Raw genomic sequence first — 18,192 nt, forward strand, 5'->3', positions numbered from 1 at the left:
TTCTGTTTTCCTATCCTGCCCAGCCTACAAGTTCACCCCCCTGCCACCTTCTTGCAGCACAAACATGTTTTCCTCTGCTGCAGCCCTGATCTGCAGGCATGCTGGGCTCAGACACTGCAGGGATCAAGGGTTACATGCAGGACTTTTTCAGGGAAAATGGCCCTGCATGGGTCCTCATTTGGATGCTCAGGGCTAAAGAGCAGAATCAGTGATACAGGGGTGTGTTTGGGATGGTTTGGGGCAGAATCAGTGGTACAGGAGTGTTTTGGGATGGTTTGGGGCAGAATCAGTGGTACAGGAGTGTTTTGGGATGGTTTAGGATTACCTGAGTGAGGTGTGGTGGCTCACGACAGGAGGAGCCCCTTTGGTTTTCCTTTTGTGGAACAAAAATTTCACATCCCACCCAAATTCCCAAGAAGAAGGGGTTGCTGCTGTTGACAGGAACATTCTGTGGGGCTGTCTGAAGGGTCTCTCCTGCTCAAAGGAGTTTGCTGTTTATATAGCTGCCCCCCAAAAATACAGCTTCACTTAGGGAAGCCTCCGAGCCACATGAATGCTGCAAATCCACTCCAGGGATTTCTCAGCTCTGGGTAGAACAAGTGAGGATTTGGCTGCATAATGACCTTTAGGAATATTGGCTAATTACAGCCAGAGCACAAACCCCACTCCTTAACTAGAATATAAATGTCTCTAGATGTCTCTGTGGCACTTCCTTCCTTTCCACACTTACCTGAAAGTGTCTCCTTAGAGTTTTAGGGGTAGAACTGGCAGAAAAAGCTGTTTATTCTTCAAATAAGTTGCATTAGAACTTGATCAAGGCATTACTTCTTTTTCTACCTTTATAGAAATGCAGATTGGATTCACAGACACTTGAATTTTGAACAGTCTGAATAATGTTGAAATGGGTGAGAGCAAAAGCAGCAACTTGGCAGGGAAATAGCCCTTGGGCAAAAGAGATGCTAAACAGAGTCCCAGCAAAAATTGATTTTGATTTGGCTGAGGTTGAAGACTTTGTGAACTGCAGTTGGAGCACGTAGAGTTGTTTTTGGGTCTCGTTTGGTTTTCTTTGTAATGCAAGGACAGGAGCTTTTCATAGGTATTTCAATATTTGAGGGGAAAGCCATGCTTTTCAGGTCAAGAAGCAGAAGGATCAATTAAGAGTTGCCAAAATATGAGCTGAGTTAGAGCTCATAAAGGAACAGGAATAAATAGTAAAACACTTAAGTAACAGCAGAACTAAGAAAAAATGTGATTGCTGAGGAAAAAGTTGATTGAGACAGTTTAAGTGGAGAGTAAATAGTAAATGAGTGTTTGAAGTGTTGTAGATTATGATAAACACAGGAAGAAGGGCAAGAGGGCAGGTGGGATAAAAGCTAAAAATGAGATGCAGGTAAAAATGAAACATTTTTCATCTCAGAAATGAAAACCAGCTGACTCATGAAACACAGAATTCCATACCAGGTCTCTGAAAATTGGGAATGGCCAAGGTACACTGAGAAGGTAAAGCACTAATACTGCACTGAGGGCAAGGAAGTGGCTGCTGAGGAAAGAAGCAGTTATTGAACACACAATACTGAGAAGGACTTTAGTGGGAGGCAGAACTTGAGTAGATTATTAATTAATTAAGTTTTCACAAAAAAACTTGGTGTGTGCTGCTAAAACCTGTAGATGATGATGCAGAGCTGGAAGATTGTGGGGCCAAAATATCCTAAAGAAAGAATGAAATTGATCAGTGGAGTTTTTTTTAAAAAAGAATAATTTTAATAATAATATAATTATTAATAAAATTATATTCTAAAAATATAAAATGTAATTTTAATTATAATTTCTTAAGTAATAAGAAATAAATCTGTTACAAAGGCAGAGCTCACTCACTAGCTGAAATCTAATGGGAATGATTTGTGCAGTGAAAACCCCAGAATCTCCTCACAACTCAGTGCAACCTTTGGAAGAACTTCTCTGCTTGGTTCAGTAAAATAAAGGGGTTTTATAAACAGAAACTGGGGGCAGTTTCGAGCCAAAGGCCAAAGCAAACCAAGACAAGATGCATAGAATCTGAATAAAACTGGGCTGCAAATCAGCACATGGTGTGTAATTTAGCAAAGCAGTGCAATCCTGAAGTGGAGCATCCAAAACCACCGAACTTCTCAGTGAGTTGTTGCCTCCTGCTTTATCCCTTCAGCATGCAGTGAGTGGGGCTGGCTTTTCCCTGGCTCAGACCTTGCCCTGGTGCAGGTGGCTCTGGCCCAGGTGATGTTTCTGCCCCACTGAACAGCACTAGAAATGTTGGGTTATGCTTTTTTCTGATCCAGAGATTGGGTAACTGAGAGGTGTTTTAAAAACTTTTATTCTGTTTTCAGTTCTATGAGAAGGGTGAGACAATACAGGTGTTATAATTCTCACTATCATATTTAAAAGCTGGCTATTTCCTAATTACAAAACACTATAAGTGTTGTTCGGTTTATTAGCTTTTTGCTGCACTATGCTGTAGATGCTTTATAACTAGAATCTAAAATTACTCCTTGTAGATTTTACTACATCTTTCATAGTTCTATTTCTCTAAAGTATCTAGTCTTATTTACAAAACCATCCTTTAAAACTTTTTTCTAACTCTCTTTCTCTTTCAACAATATTTGTCTTATTCTATAGCATTTCTAAGTCAACATTTCTTATCTCAAAGCTTACATACAAATACATACTGTGTAAGCCTTCTGTCAAGCCCTGAAAACTCTCTACAAATCCATTTCCCACAACATATTTTGCTATTTGCTGCTTTTTGTATTCCTTGTGGACTGAGAGAAACAGCCACAATGGAGAGATGAGATCAAAAAAATCCACCTTCCTGTTGCCTGTGCAAAGGGGGCAGCAGGAGGGGAGTTCTCTCCTGCTTTTTACACAACTTTGGAGTGCCACTGTCCAGCCTTGCCCTTCTGCACTGAGGGAATCTGTGTGGAAAACACACTCAGCAAAAATGGGGCCAGCCTGGGGTTGCTTTGTGTTGAAGTTGTGATAAAGAATTCAAAAACTTAGAGCAGTTTTTGTTGTTGCCCAACCAAGTTTCCAAAATCCTCTGCAAAACCTGTCAGGTTCTTCCCCTGAATGGGTAGGAAATGACTGCTCAGAGCAGAAAACAAGCTAAACAGTGATATTTCTCCTTGGAATAGTATTTTAAAAATGCAATGAAAAGGGCTTTTTTTTTTTTTTTTTTTTTTTTTTAAACAGTAAGAGTATTCTAACTTTGTTTTTACAGACTGTTTTCCATTGCTACATAACTAATTACTTCCCAGACATCAGCTTCCTTCTTGAATCAGTCTTGAAAATCATAAAATCATAGAATGCTTTGGATTGGAAGGGACTTTCCAGATCTTTTTTTTCCAAAATAATATTTTTTTTCCCCACCTGGGCAGGGATGCTCCCAGCAGAGCAGGTGGCTCAGGGCAGGTGAGCACCCAGCTCAGTGCTGTTCTCATGGACACTCCAGATTTCCCCTGAGATTCTGGAACAGCTCAATTCCCTCTGTCCATTCCAGCCCTATTTTCTGAACAAAAAAAACAACCCCACCTCTCAGTTTGGTGAGGTTTCTAGAGAAATTTTCTCAGGGAAAATGCATTTCTGAAGTGCCATCAGCTATGGTAGCTTTCTGCTTCCTTCCACAGCCAGGCAACAATTGTAATGGACATGGGTGCTTTTGGAATTTCTTCTTCAGCTCTTTTACTGCTTGAGGAAATCAGATTTCCCCTTGTGCCTTTGGAGCAGGGAACATTGAAACCACACAGCGGCACAGCAGCTTTCAGGCAGCTCTTCCCAGGAGAAGATTGTTCCCCACAAACAGGGTGGGAATTTGGGATAGCAGCGAGCTCCCCCGTGTGCTGACACTGCTTGTGAAGGGAGCTGGGAGCAGGGGAAGGGCTCCAAGAGCTCCAAGGCATGAAAAAGCAGGGAAAAGGGTCCAGGAGATCCAGGAGAACATCCTGGGACTGGCAAGGTGGATTTCTCTCAGCTTTCCTAGAGGAACCTCCCCATTCACAGTGGGTAAGGTGGGGCTGGACAGTGCCAAAATCCTGTGCTGAGGGCTGGAGCTGCGGGGAAGCTTTGACCCCTGAGCCCAGGGATTTTGGGTGATGCTGTGCTGTGTCTGCTCCTCCAGTTTTAATAAAAAGAAGGTTATTTTGATGACTATTTTGAAACATGGGATGGCAAAAGATCCTTGCATGAACAGGAGGAGCTTAAAGGCTGGAGAGGCTCACAGAGATCCATCGGTACTGGATCCACTCAGAGCTGAAGTTTATCCTTGGAAATGAGAGAGGCTGGAAAAAAAGATGCTGGAGCAGCCCACTCTGAGAACCCCTATTCTGTGTTTTAGGGTCACAGTGGAGTGGGAGGGGGCACAGAAAAGAGGCACTGGGAGAGACACCTGAGCTGTCCCCAAATAAAAGTGAATTTCAGGGCTCTGGTGAGAACCAAACCTGACAACCATCCACAGCTCCTCTTCTTGCTCCTCGTGGTGCTGCTGCTGCCCTCAAACACCCACAGGAGCTTTGGGGGCTGCTCTGAGCTCTGAAAAGGCTCTGTTAGAAGCTGAAAGACCCTGGAGGGGGATTTTGAAGCAGCTGAACACAAGTTTGCTCTGCTGGCAGCTCCACAAGTCCATCCCCACATTCCAGAGCTGGAAATGTGTCTGTGTGTGAGGGTTGCTTATTTTTATTTTTTTCTATGGACAAATCAGGAAAAGTTGAAAATGAGCTGCTTTGGCTTTGGATTCTTCCATAACTTCTCTTGGTGCTTCTCCTTGTTTAAAGATTTTGACACACATGGTCCTTATTGAAAATAAACCATGGCAGGGATTTCTGGGGAGAGGGGCAGAATTCCTGCAAATTAAACATGGAGAAAAGCCAACCCCCTCTGCTTAACTGGGTATGATTTAAAGGTCAGAGAAATCAAACAGAAAAGTCAAGTGGAGACAGGGAATAATAACAAAAAAAAAAGTAGAGAGCAAACACCCACCACATTGGGGAAAAGAAGGGAGACCAAGGAAAATCCTCCAAAAAAAAAAGGTATTTTGTTAGGTTCAGCTTAAATAAACAATAAGAGAGTAAAAATAGATGAAAAAAAAAGAGACAAAATAATAATAAAAAAACTAACAAAGGATGTTATCTATGCTAGTAATTACAGCACCAGGACAGAAGAGAGGTCCAGCCTGGGCTGCCCTGTTGGTGTCTGTGGCATTTTTCCCTGCTCTGTGGCCATGGGGTCACTGCTGCCCTTGCTCTCTTTTGGAAAAGGATGGGCTTTGCTCTAGAATGGAATGAGGAGAATTCCTGCAGTTTCCAAAATAACCCCAGAGGGATCAAAAAACTGCTTCTCACAGAAGTCTACCAAGAACAGACAGGCCCCTCCATCGCAGTGGGCTCAGGATTACTTTAAACCCCAAATATTTTCTTTCTTCTTGAGGGGAGGGACCATGGAGTGTCAGAATTCCCAATACCACTGGCAGACTGTGAGGTGATCAGGAGATCATCTGGCAGGAGGTAATAAAAAGTTAGGGAAGGCATAATTTTGTTGTGCGAATGAAGACAAAAAGAGAATATTCATGCTGTTATGTTTAAGAGAAATGTGGAAAAGTATCTGCTAACTATAATAATTGTTTTGTTTTTCAGTTTTACCAGTGCTTTGTGGCCTTCTGAATTAAAAAATCAGCACTAAGGCTGAAGCACTACAGACAACTGAGATTACCCAAATCCTCCTGGGCCTGAAGCCTGACCCTGTCAGGGGCTTCTTCCTTTGGGATTCTCTTCTAACCATTCTCTTCTATAGTTTGTGAGCAAACTCTTATCTTATCAAGCTTTGTTGGCTTTTCTGCAGAAATCATTCATTTTTCCAGGTACACTGCTGGTGATAGGCATTCAATATAGAGTACTCAGAAATTTTAAAAAAAATTAAAAATCACAGTGCACCCAGAACACTTTATTTAATTTGGACAAATTTCTGTTGATGCCAGTGGAAATTATGACCAAATAACCCTAAACCTTTAATACCTGACCTTTAGTGTATTTTTCTATAATCTTAAGGCCATGAGATCCCTTCAGAAGGGCACCCTTGGTTATTTCTTGGCACACTGAACCGAACTGAGCAGGATAACCATTATCAGTGTTCTGATTAAATCACCCTCCTTTTATGGATACATTCACAGCTAAAATCCCAGAGTTTGTACAGATATATCTCCGGTTACCTGGGACCTCTGTTCAGGGGGAGACTCAAACCCAGCTCTCAGCAGCTCCCTTGGCTCTCACTCCATCTGCTGGTGCAGGGGCTCAGGAAGGATTTTAAACCAATTATTTTCCCTTTCACCATCATTTTGTCAGTGCAATTCCTGCTCAGTTATTTGCGTGTTGTGTCCTTATCGATATGAAATGTTTTAGGGTTTATTTTCCAGCACGAACTTTGTGGTTTTGATACATTGCAATACCTACATGTGGAGTTCAAATGCTTAAAATAGTCAAACTTTGTTAATGAAATGGGGGCTGTTTTAAATACATGAACATCCCTCATGCAGCAGTTCCAGCTGAGTGCTGCCTCTCCTGCGGCCTCTGGCCCTCACATGCAGAACCTGCCCCGGGCTGGGGTTTTGTTCAAAGGTGGACAAAATAACCTCAGTGTAGGGAAAAAAACCCCATCATTTTAGACTTGTGATAAATAAATTTTACTGAATGAACTGTGCCCTAAATATGGCCTTTTATAAGGTTGTGGTGAGCTCAGGCTCCTACTTGTTTATTTTCTGCTGCTTTTCTTAATTCCCTGTGTTTATATTGGGATCTAAAAGAGTAACAGCTGTTCTTTTCTTTTCACTAACATAAAACCTAAGAGTTTCAAAACCCCTTTTGATCAATATAAGCACACAAAGATAAACATTTCATGTGTGTATATATATATATATACACACATAAATATATATACACACAGAGTTATATATGTGCACATTAATGTAGCCTATTAAAATATATTCCATATTAAAATAATAATAAAAAAATGAAAGAAATGCATTACAGTAACATGATGAAAAATTTTCAAGTATGGAGCATTTCTGCTTTGTAAAATCTATAGAAAAATAGATTTTTAATGTGATGCAGCTTATGGAATAGGCCGTTAATGCATTGTAATAATAAATAATAGATAAATCTCCAAGTCGTTTATTCCAGAAGAGAAGCCACAAGGTGTCGCTGGGATGCAAATAACCAAAATACTGCAGTAAGGGGGCACCACCTCCGGCAAAAATGACAGTTTTCAGAATGGCTTTTGACTGAAATAACCTTTGGAAGGTGTTGCATTTCAGGCTGTGTGATTTATGTGCCCCAGCAATATTTTTCCTTGCTCTTTGTGAGCCTTGATGCCAATGGTTTAGATTCTCTACCGATATATTTAGGAAGGCGTCCACAAGAACCCTGTAAATATTTTAATAAGAAATGTAATTTATCTTACCAAGGACTATGATTTAAAAGGACTTTTATGGACAGTGGACTAATGCTGAATTCTCCATTCCCAAATAACTCCCTGAGGGGATCCCTCCCAATTAAATGTGGTCCCTTCAGCTAAGAACAAACCAAATAACTGCATTTTCTGGTCATCATAACAACTTCAGTGATTGGAAGCAAATTGCTGCTCATCAGAAGTATTTTCCTTTAAAAAATTCCACTAAAGCCAAGAGATGGAAGTGAAAGAACTGTGGCTAATCCTATGGAAATCCAGGAACAGGGAGTTTGCTGATGGATTGACTTTCTCTGGAATTCACACATTTGTTATTTACACTATGTCCACGTGTGGTTCAATTTTCTCTTTGGCCATGGAACAATAAAACTGGATAAGCTACAGCATGCGAAGTGCCAGGGAATGGAGAATACACTGAGATCATAATGGTTTATTAGCACTGTGCCACTCCTTTCTTTGACACCAAACAGAACCAGGATGGAGCTGGGAATGTCCGTGATGCTCTCCGTGATGTCATCAGGTCACGGATATTGCACCTCTGGAGCACAAAATCCTTTCTTCTTTCCTTCCATTAAGGAAATAAATCCCTTATTCTTTCGTGGGTAATGCAACAGGACTGAATGAACATTTCCCTAACGGGATTTCCCTCAGCTTCAGCTGCTCGCACACCCATAGACATTTGCATTTTATGGTGATTCTCATGGACAATGTAATTTTCTCTGCAGAATTTCCTCCAGCACAATTCACCTCAGGACCTGACGTGCAGCTCTGAGAGGGTGTTTGACCATTTTTATTGTTTTACACACAAATGCAATGGTCAAGGAATGACCCTGCTCCTGCAAATCCAGAGCAGAGTCACTGGGTAGTTTAACATATTTTCTTGATTTTTAGGGAAAATTTGAAAGAGGTTTCTCTAAAAATCTATCAAAAGTAGTCAAAGAGGTCAGAAAATATGGAAAATCCACATTTTTGTTGCCTGCAAGTAGAGCAGGTTTGTTTACGGAAAACTCTTAAAACCGCATTCCTAGATAAAGCTCCATTTTCAGCCTGGTGTGGAATAAAACAAATGATCATGATTTAAATAATAAAAACAACTTCATTTTTGATGGATTTTTTTTACCATAACAGGTAGAATTTCTGGGAGTCCAAGTCTCCTCCTGTCCAAATTCTCTGGCCTCTGTGCACCAGCAGAACCTGCTACAGAGTCTGGGCAAGAGTTTGTAGATAAATAAACAAATAACATAGAAAACCTATATTGAAGAAATCTCCCCATTCAGATATCTCAGGTTTAATGGGTTTAACAATCCCAGGCCCTGCCCCTGGGAGGTTTCCCTCTGGAATTTGCTCCCTCTGGCACTGGGACAGGGAGAGCTCTGCCAGCCTTCAGAGCACTGCAGGGCCAACCATCCCCACCAGGACTTGGCTGCCCAGTGCCAAACAAAGGCTGATTTTCCCAATCATTGATTTGTTTCCTGATGGATGCTTAATTGGAGTGGGGCTGACCACTGCGGGCATTTATAAATTGAGGTATGTTTTTACGTAAAATCCACCAAGTCTGGACTAAAACACTTCTGAAACCCCCAGATAACAAAGAAATCAAGAACATGGCGCACCTGGAGCTGCATTATTGAGCAAGGGCTGCTTATTTAAAAGCAGAAGCAGCAAAACTCAGCAACTACTCTTTGATATCTCCAGTACTTTGGTTTCTACATGTGCACAGAGTAGATTTGGGATAAATTAGTGGCTTTGTATTTTGTGTCACCTGTAGAAATGGGCAGTGTACCCCTGCCCTGCAGACGAACTGGCTGTTTCTCAAGAATGGGAAATAATTTCTTACATTAGGAAAGACTGTTCAAAAGTGAAAGGTTTGTTTTAACAGACTGATCTTACTCCTAGCAAAACCCAGCTAAAAATTAACTGTGCATGAGGAGTTATCTGCTTTAAATTCTACAAATGTGTTTCACGGTTTCCCCCTAAAACTGGGGAGATTTATGGGTATTTGCAAATGGAATCTTCAGGACAAAATCAGGTCCCCTTTACCTGCCCTAAACTGGCACAACAAGGCCAATTTTAAGGGTCTGATTAACTGAGAGGAAAACCAACAGATATTGCAAATATTCTAAAGAAATATCTCTGATTTTTACAGGATTTTTTAGCTCAAGTGCAATCCATAATGTAAGCATAGGCTAAGGAAAAGAAGATTAATGTGGAATAACATCTTGTTGCCCTCAATAAAGGCTGAATCCTTCAGGAATAACCTAAACTAAGAAGAACCAACCAGAACTCCACCATCCCAGAATATTATCTCTGCATTCATCCAAAATTCTGGTTTAACAGCAAAACTGCCTTTCCATGGACATGTGAGTGACAGCATGATTGAGGAATTTAGGAATCTTCTAAAAATGCTCCTTGGATCCTGCTTCATTCTGGACACAGGTGGGCAGGTTTTCTTTGGGAATTATTGGGAATTTTATTTACATCCAACCAACAGCCAGCTGCTTTGGATGACAGTAGTAAGAGTGAACCCTCCTCCTCCCCTGGCTGCTCTGGGATCCAGGACAGCCTACCCAAGACCTTACATTTTTTCCCCAAAATGTGAAATATCAACTGTGAATCTATTCATATGACAACCATGTCTATTACTACTTTAAATTTTGATTTGTGTTGACTTGTATTGACTGAATAACTCTAAATTTGCCTCTTTGCTTCATTTTAATATCGGGATAATCTGTTGCTCCTAAAAGGAACTATTTTGGCAAAAGGTGATTTATTTTTTCCCCTTCTTCTTTCTCTCTCAGTGCCCTTTACAATGGACTTGAGTCATGTTGGATGGAAACTTCTCCATTGTATGTGGTTCTGTGGCTGAAACAATTTTGTGCTTAGTTTCAAGTGGCTGCAACATAAATAGAAGCCACACCACTTATTTTTTCATGTGGGATGGGGTATTTTTATATCTTAAAGCATGATGAGGTATTTGAAGAACAAATTAGTCACTCTGCCTCAAGAACTGGTCTGTCTGAGGTAGGCCACAAAATTGTTCTCAAATTGTTTACCTGGTGTGGAGCCTGCTGGGAGCAAAAATAGATCCTTGATTTAGGCTTGGTATTTAGCTATTTAGGCTTGGTAATTCTTGGCTTACAGTTTGGCTGGTTCTGGTGTTCAGCTGATGCCCGTTGAGTGAGGAGGTCCAGGGCAGCACCAAAACCCTTCACAGATCATGGGCAGGGTGGATTTCATTCTATTTCACCCACAGCTTCTCTGCACAAACCCTTCATGTTCCTTACCACCTTTATTCTAAAGAACTGATGTCTAATCTAAATATCTTTCAGTTTAAAGCCATCCCCCTGCCACTCAGTCCCTAAAAAAGGGGATTATAGACCCCTCTTAAGTACAGACCCCTCAGGTCAGCACTTGTTACCGGCCTCTAGAATTCCACCCAGTTTCTTACCCATCCAAATCCACCTAGCAAATCCACACCTCTCCCACCTTTTCTGTTCTCAGAGCCTTTTACAAAAACACCACGCTCCCCAAAGTTATTAAAAGGATCACTACAATAACCCCCCCATTTTTAAAGCATGGAAATAAAAACACAAAGGTGGTTCCTGGAAGCCAGCTGGGCCGGGGGCAGAATTCTTCATCCACACACTTTAACTGTCAGGCCATGCAAGATAAAATAAATGAAATGTGCATCTATTTGCAACCTTTGGCCCATGACTTCTACTATGCTGAACATATTTCAGAAGCTTCCTAGATTTCTAAGGTATTTTCATGAATTGCAGTGCATTAAAAAAATATTATAGCGTCATTAATTTCTCACAAGAATAAGAATTATCCAGTATTATTTTTGACATCCTCAGGACAAGGGTTTTCTATGACAGTGCTCCTTAGTATCTCCATGATATTTTATATATGGGACTGAAAGGAAGCAGTACAAAGCCTGGAAATTCCCTGAACCCACGGGCAGAAACACAGCAATACTTGCACTTCTTGATTACACCTGGAGACAACCTCTTTGAAATATAACAAACTGAGAAAATGTGTTGGTAAGTTCCCAAATCCTTGAGGTTCCACAGGTGTCCGAATTCTTGGAGGAAAACTTTGTGCTTAAAATGACAGACCAAGATGCTCTATTTTAATTGAATTTAAATTTAATTTTATCCTACCTGAGGCTGCTGAGTGGCAGTGGGTCTCTGAGGAGATGGAATAGGAGTTTTGGACAACATTTGGTTCATTTTGCTTACGACTAACTCGGTGATGTGCTGCCTGTCTTCAGCCTGGTGCTCCCCAATCAGGGGCATGGCACAGTCCATCACCTGCAAAATGCAACAGGACATCAGTGCTGGGAAGGAAACTGCTCCTCACCCTGCAGGAGGGCAGGCTGTGTATTTACAGCAGTGCTTTTAGCAGGAGTACACAAGAATTACAGGCATTATATGTGTTCCATCAGAAAATAAACAAGAGAACAGCAACTTTGCAACGTGATCCCCTCCCCATCTCTCACAAAATGCGAAGAGAAAGAGCCTTCCAGAAAAAGCTTCACTTCACACCTGGGCACACATCTTGGGAACAGGCAGAGGAAGTACAGGGCTGACAAGGACAATGAGATTTCTCAGGCTGTGCAGTGATCTGCAGGAATTTCATCTGAGCTTCCCTCCCTTCCCTGCTTTTGGGGCTCACTCCACGTTCAGGAGCTGAATTACCACAGGGAAATGCAGAGTTCAACTTCAGCTCCCTGGCACTTTGTGGAGTTTTGCTAGAGAAATCTGGATCCTTATTGATTCGTGAAAAACTTTAAATAACACCTTGTTATTATTGATAACCTTTTTAAAAAAGTAGTGTGGCTGCAAAGAATAGGTAAGAATTTCTGCAGAGAAATTTCTACAGGATGGCAGAGAGGCAGATAAAAATGGGCACGTTTCCATTCCAAACATGACAGGTTAATAGTGCTCTGTGGTTATTTATCAGAACCATTCTGATGAATAAAACTAACACTGAATTCTGCCACTTCAGTGGGCCCCAAGCACTTGTTATTTCTCCAGAATATTTGTTATTTCTCCAGTGTATCCACTTCTGCCACATCTGTGTTTGTTTCAGGGGAAATAAAAGCCTAACATAACCCCAGCTATTATTCACAAGGGCACTGGGTATTCCTACTTGGAAAAATAACAGGATTTAATTTACTTTTGAGAAACTGCAATTCTTTTTGCATGTGCATCAGGGCGTGTCCATGTCACCTGCAGTGCTGCACTCTGGTGTTTCCCACAGGTCTGGGTGGAAGAATTTTGTTATCTGAGGGGTGCACAGGGATCAGTCTGAAGAGCAGGAACCCACCCACATTGTGTGGATCCCTCCTTAGCTGGAAGGGATGGAGGCAGCAAAACCCTTCTCAATCCCCCAGCCTCCATAGAACATCTCCTTTATTAACAAAGAACAGAGTTTTGCCTTCCTTCTTTTAGGTTTTCAAGGGTTTCTAGGAATTAGACACAGAAGTTGGGTGTTTACAGGGATATTTGGATTTTAAAGAACCTTGCAGTAGTTGGGAAGATATAACTAATATAAATCTTGAGCTTTTCAAACTATGGTGAGAGCTATAGAAATTCTTCCTGAGTGGCAAAGGGAGATTTTGTTCCAATAATGGGATTAGGTTGAAGTCCCAAATCATTTCCATGATTCTTCTGTTTGTTCATTTACAAGATTCACTGGCATTGTGTGTTGGCAACCAAAATGTTGGCAGTGCTTGTGCTGGGATTTTCAGATCTAGGAGGTCTCTGAGCTTCCTCACAGCCAAAAGTCTTGAAAATAACCCCAGAGTAAACAATGCAACAATAATTGAACTCTAGAACAAATGTTTCCTTAGAAATGAATGACTGGTTTTGACTCTAGGGCCACATCAACAGCAGTGAAGAGATGTTTAATAAGCACACTGAAAGTTTCCTTAAAGTTTACCATGTTTTAAATCATAATTTAAAGTGGAACGTGCCAATGTTTTCCATTAATTGAGAGAAGAGTTGATCAACCAATAAGAATTGATATTTCTGAAGGGGTAAAATGTAGCCTTGCAAGTTGTGTGCTCTTTAATATTCATTTCTGCTCACTTACTGCTATTTTTAAAATTGTATAAATGCGTTAAAGATCCACTTCCTTGTATCCTGAGCTGTTTCTTGTGAGAGGAATTTGCATGGTGCCTGGAGGGACCCAAAGTGCCAGGACTGTGAAGTCTTAATAATGACAGAATATAGAATGTTTTGGTGTGTAGGGCATTGGAGGTTTGGTTCTCCACTGCAAACCATCTGATTTTCAGAGCAGGAGTGATGTTTGGGCTCTAAAAAATCGGTTTTAATGAGAGCTATTTTTAAAAATGTGCACCATAGGGTGTAGATGAGTCCCCCTCTTACCCAACATCAGTTAAAAGTTTCCCAGGCAAAAAAACCCTCCCTTTGTTTACCATGCACTTACATTAAAACAATTACTTGGAATGACTGTGACATAAATTGCCTCCAATAAGGCCCTGCCAAAGGATTAGGCAGGATTAAGATATGGAGGATTGGGTTTGGATTGAACTTCTGCTCTCAAGTACTTCTACAACTGCAAGTTCACACATCAGCTTCCTTTGGGAGGTGCTGCCATGGTGTGTAGCAGAACTGGTGGGAAAAGTGAAAATAAGGAGCCTTGAGGTGTCAGATCTTTGTGTCCACTCCAGCAGAGAAGTTGTTACACTCCTTGAATGAAGAATTTTCAGGCATAGCCACAAATTGAGGCACATTCAAATAGGTTTGGCATTAAACCCAGAGCCATTTGCCCTTACCAGTCTCTTATCACTTGGACAAGTTTTGACCTTGTAAAAATCCTTGGGTTTGTTGCCACAGGGGCACAAATACTGTTGGCCAAAGATGTGGCAACAGAGCACCTCTGCCACTCCCTGGCAGAGCAGCTGAGATCCAGGTGGATGGTGAATTTTGGTGTATTTTCTTTTCCTTTCAGAGAATACAGTCAATTTTCATTCCTAGTACAAGATTTAATGACAACTGGTTTATATTTTGATTTTATATAAATGTATCTTAAGAATATTTTGGGCAACACCAACAGCTTTTAAATCCTGTGAGTGACTACAGGAATGTCAGACTGGCATTTCCCCCCTCAGAAGATTTGACAAAGTTTAAACATGCACAAAGCTCCCTGTTTATAAATAGTCTATTTACAGCCTGTGCTAGATTTAAAATCCCATTTAAACCCAGCCAGTTTTTAGTTCAGCATATAGTTCAGCTATTTAAAATACTGGAGTTTCCCACTAAGAGGATTTCACAGAAAAAAAAAAAAAAGGCATCTGTGATTTATAAAATCAAATACATTCCTTTTCCAGATGCCAGTAAAAACATGGGCCACTATGAATTACAGTCACTTAATTCATATCACTGTGAACTTGCATTTTTGTATCAATGCACTTTCATTTCAGTAGCCAGTTCTTTGGGATGAATTTCTCTTATCACCCAGGGACTGACTGTAAATATTAGTGGGAAAGGTGAATAGCTAAAATTTGGGGTAGAAGACTGAGACTGGCACAAAGAAGAGAAATTCTGTAATTAGGAAGAGAAATGGGATGGGATTTCTAAAGGAGCCAGAGCATTTATAAGATACCAGTAATTGCAAAGGGATCATGGTGTTTGAGGGAGAAATTCCCACTGCTACTGCCCACACCCAGCCCTGCTGCTTACCCCCAAGGATCAGGATGTGCTGGGCAGAGATTTGGGAAGGCCTGGGAAAGGCAGAGCTGGGGAGGTTAAAGGAAGGACAAAGGTAAAGAATCCTGTGGATAAAGTGGGAAAAGGCATTTCCCAGGATGCTGAAATACAAGAGGAACATGATGGAGCAGCCAGGGGGCTGTCGGTGCTCAGGGAGTCTGGCAGAATAGATGGATCTCCTGAGGGAAAACCCCAGGAATTCCAGGAGAAAACAGGATAAATGGTAAGTACAGAGGAAGGGGGAATTGAATCAGGGTGATTTTGAAGGTCCATGCTTGGCAGGGTGAGAACTGGGCAAAACCATTCCCTTTGATGTGTGAATAGAGCAGTGCTCCAGAGCAGAAATGATGAGAGACTTCTGAGTTTATCAGCAATTACAGCTGGATTTACCTCCCTCCCTGAGCTGAGCAGAGGAATTCATCCTGGGTGGGAGGACAGGAGAAGTAGCTGAGGTTCTGAAGGATTTGAGGCCAAGAGCAGAACTTTCCAAACAATTGTGCACAAACACCGTTTCTTCATTTCCTCTGTTGGTTTTCAGTGAAAGTTTTCTTGAAATCCTTTCTAAGACAAAAACACCACTTGGGAGCTAATTTTAATTTAGCTCAGGGTGAAATGAAGCAAGTGGGAAAGACACCTGCAGCAGCCCATTTAATCTAAAACAAAATTTGGGGGACTTCTGGGAGGCCACTCTACAGGATTCTCTTACATTTGTTCTCTTTTACTGCTCTGATCACCACACTCTGAGCTTTTATTTAGTTTCCCAGATCTTTGCTTTTCCAAGAATGAAACAGGAAAGATAATATTAAGTGGGATCAGAAATATAAACAATGCTCTGCTCTTTCTAGTACTGAAACCTCAGAAGTGTTAATTTAAAAAAGTAAAAGTCCTTACATTTAAAAAGTTAAAAGTTTAATGGACCTTGATTTGATGTCTCATCAGGAAGAAGAGGGGAGGCAGTTAAATAGCTGCATGTTGCAGTGATGTGTTAATAAAAATCCTGTTTCTACAGCTTGTCTGATGCTTGGCAGCTGAGAATTCCCATTGAGGGGGAAAGAACAGACACCAAATGAAGAGATGAGGCTGTTACACAGAATCATAACTTGGCCCTCATCCTGATCAACCTGATAGCCCCTCTGCTTAGCTGAGCCATCCTTTAATTAGTTCATTCCTCCCTAGGAGGAGTTGGGAGCCAGTTCCTTGGAGTAGGACAGGAAGAAACACTGTGTTCCTCTGGAGGAGGCAGTTTTGTCCAGGGAACCACGTTTAGAAAACCTGTTCTGTTAGAAGGCAAAGTTACCTCTTACATCCCCCACCCAAACATCTGCAAAGAGCCCAAACCTCCGCAGAACAACACAGGTGGTTTTGTGTTTGAATAATGATAGCACTTCTGTATCTTGTCCTCTTCAGCAAAACTAGTCTGGATATCTGAAGAAAACTTGGGTAGAATGCTCCCCTAATTCCCATCCCCCCCCCCGGGTGGGTGACACACACCTGTGTCTTCCTCCTGGAGGTGACACTGGCTGAATGTGCCAAGTGAAAATCAGGAAGAACAAATCTGCCAGCGTTATTTCACTCATTAGGGAATCTGTGTGTTCCTTGTCAGGTGAGCTCTGCAGGATTAAGGTGTCAGTGGTACCCAAACCCTCGTTTTTTTCCTAGTTTTTTCCTAATTTTTTCCTCCTTTTTTCCTCCTGGCATCCGATTGGAAACACGAGGCCACAGCTCCCAGAATGGAGCAGCAGCCCAGGATTTCTGGACTGTCTGTCCTGCTCAGCTCCCTTGAGTGCACCATGCACGTGCCAGCCTTAATAACATTTATTTTCCCATGCTGAAAGGACACAAAAGGAGAAAATTCTCCCAATCTTGGTGCAGACAGTTTTCCATTCCTCATTGTAAAAATTGCAGTATAAGAACTGTTGATATCCTAATTTTTCCAGATGTTCTGGTGGATGTGAACTTTGCAGACAGCACCACATTTCAATGCCTTTTACAGATTCTAAATGTCCTTGCTGATGAGCATGCCCATCTCCAGGACAATTCAGCTGATTCCAGACAACAGCAGGAATTATCACACTTCCATCCACAATTTTTTTTTTTTTTTTTTTTAATTGCAAGGTCTATTCTGCACCCTGATGAAAATGCTCTGTAAAGCCAGCTCCCAATGGATCCTGCAGCTCTGAGAATTCTGGGCTTTAGAAATGATGGCTGTCTGTGGCATGGAAAATCAGGGGATTTGTTGAACAGCAGGAAGTGAGGCAGTCTCAGTCCATTACAGAATTTGCAGTGGTTATTTCATTTTTAAAAAGCTTTTCCTTTTTGCTTTATCAACTTTTTATGGAGTGAGGAGATTCTGGAGATCCTTGCCCACCTACTGAATAAAATTCTAGGAAAGTGGAAGATTCTGAAGAAATTGTAATAGGAAAGTGATGATAGCTTGTTTTATGGCTACACAAGGTGATATTTCTCCATAAAAAAAACCTCAAAGGGAATGAAAAACTTCAACTTTTCAAAATTACCTACAGCAGAAACTTCTGATTCATGAGGATTCAGATCTTCAGGGCAATATTTAGGCTACAAAAAAAAGTAAGTCATTTCCACTTCGACCTTAATCTCCCTTTCCAGGGCAAGGTATAATTTTGTTGGGGTTCCCTTGGGATGGTGCTATCTATAAACCTTCCTGGAAAAGCTGCTAAGGCTGCTCAGGAAAGAAATCATCAGGGTTGGCAAAATGTGCCATCCACATTTGGCTTTGTTTTGCAGTTTGTGTACATTTCCTCCAACACCAAAAGACATTCCCATCTATAGGGTTACATTTTCCAGCAAGTTCTGCCACTAATTTGGACCTGTGGCTTTGTATCATGATTGAAACAGTCCTCAAAAATACACAGCCTTGCCTGAAACACAAATAAGCCAATGCCCAGCTATCAGAAAGGTTCTTTCCTTGGCTGTTTGTAATAGCTAAAGGGAAATA

The 18,192-nt window shown here is 41.3% G+C and overlaps 1 protein-coding gene across 1 annotated transcript in view; it reads right to left on the reverse strand.

Moving 5' to 3' along the window:
- The window catches only part of SYN2 (synapsin II), a 163,335-nt gene that overhangs the window by 10,500 nt on the left and 134,643 nt on the right, over positions 1-18,192 (reverse strand). The window contains exon 10 of the mRNA XM_041427545.1: positions 11,646-11,795. Within this exon, the coding sequence (XP_041283479.1) occupies positions 11,646-11,795 (150 nt within the window). The remainder of the gene's footprint in view (positions 1-11,645; positions 11,796-18,192) is intronic.

This window comes from Onychostruthus taczanowskii, unplaced genomic scaffold (genome assembly GCF_017590055.1).
Source record: "Onychostruthus taczanowskii isolate IOZ18803 unplaced genomic scaffold, ASM1759005v1 scaffold116, whole genome shotgun sequence".
NCBI classification, from domain to species: domain Eukaryota; kingdom Metazoa; phylum Chordata; class Aves; order Passeriformes; family Passeridae; genus Onychostruthus; species Onychostruthus taczanowskii.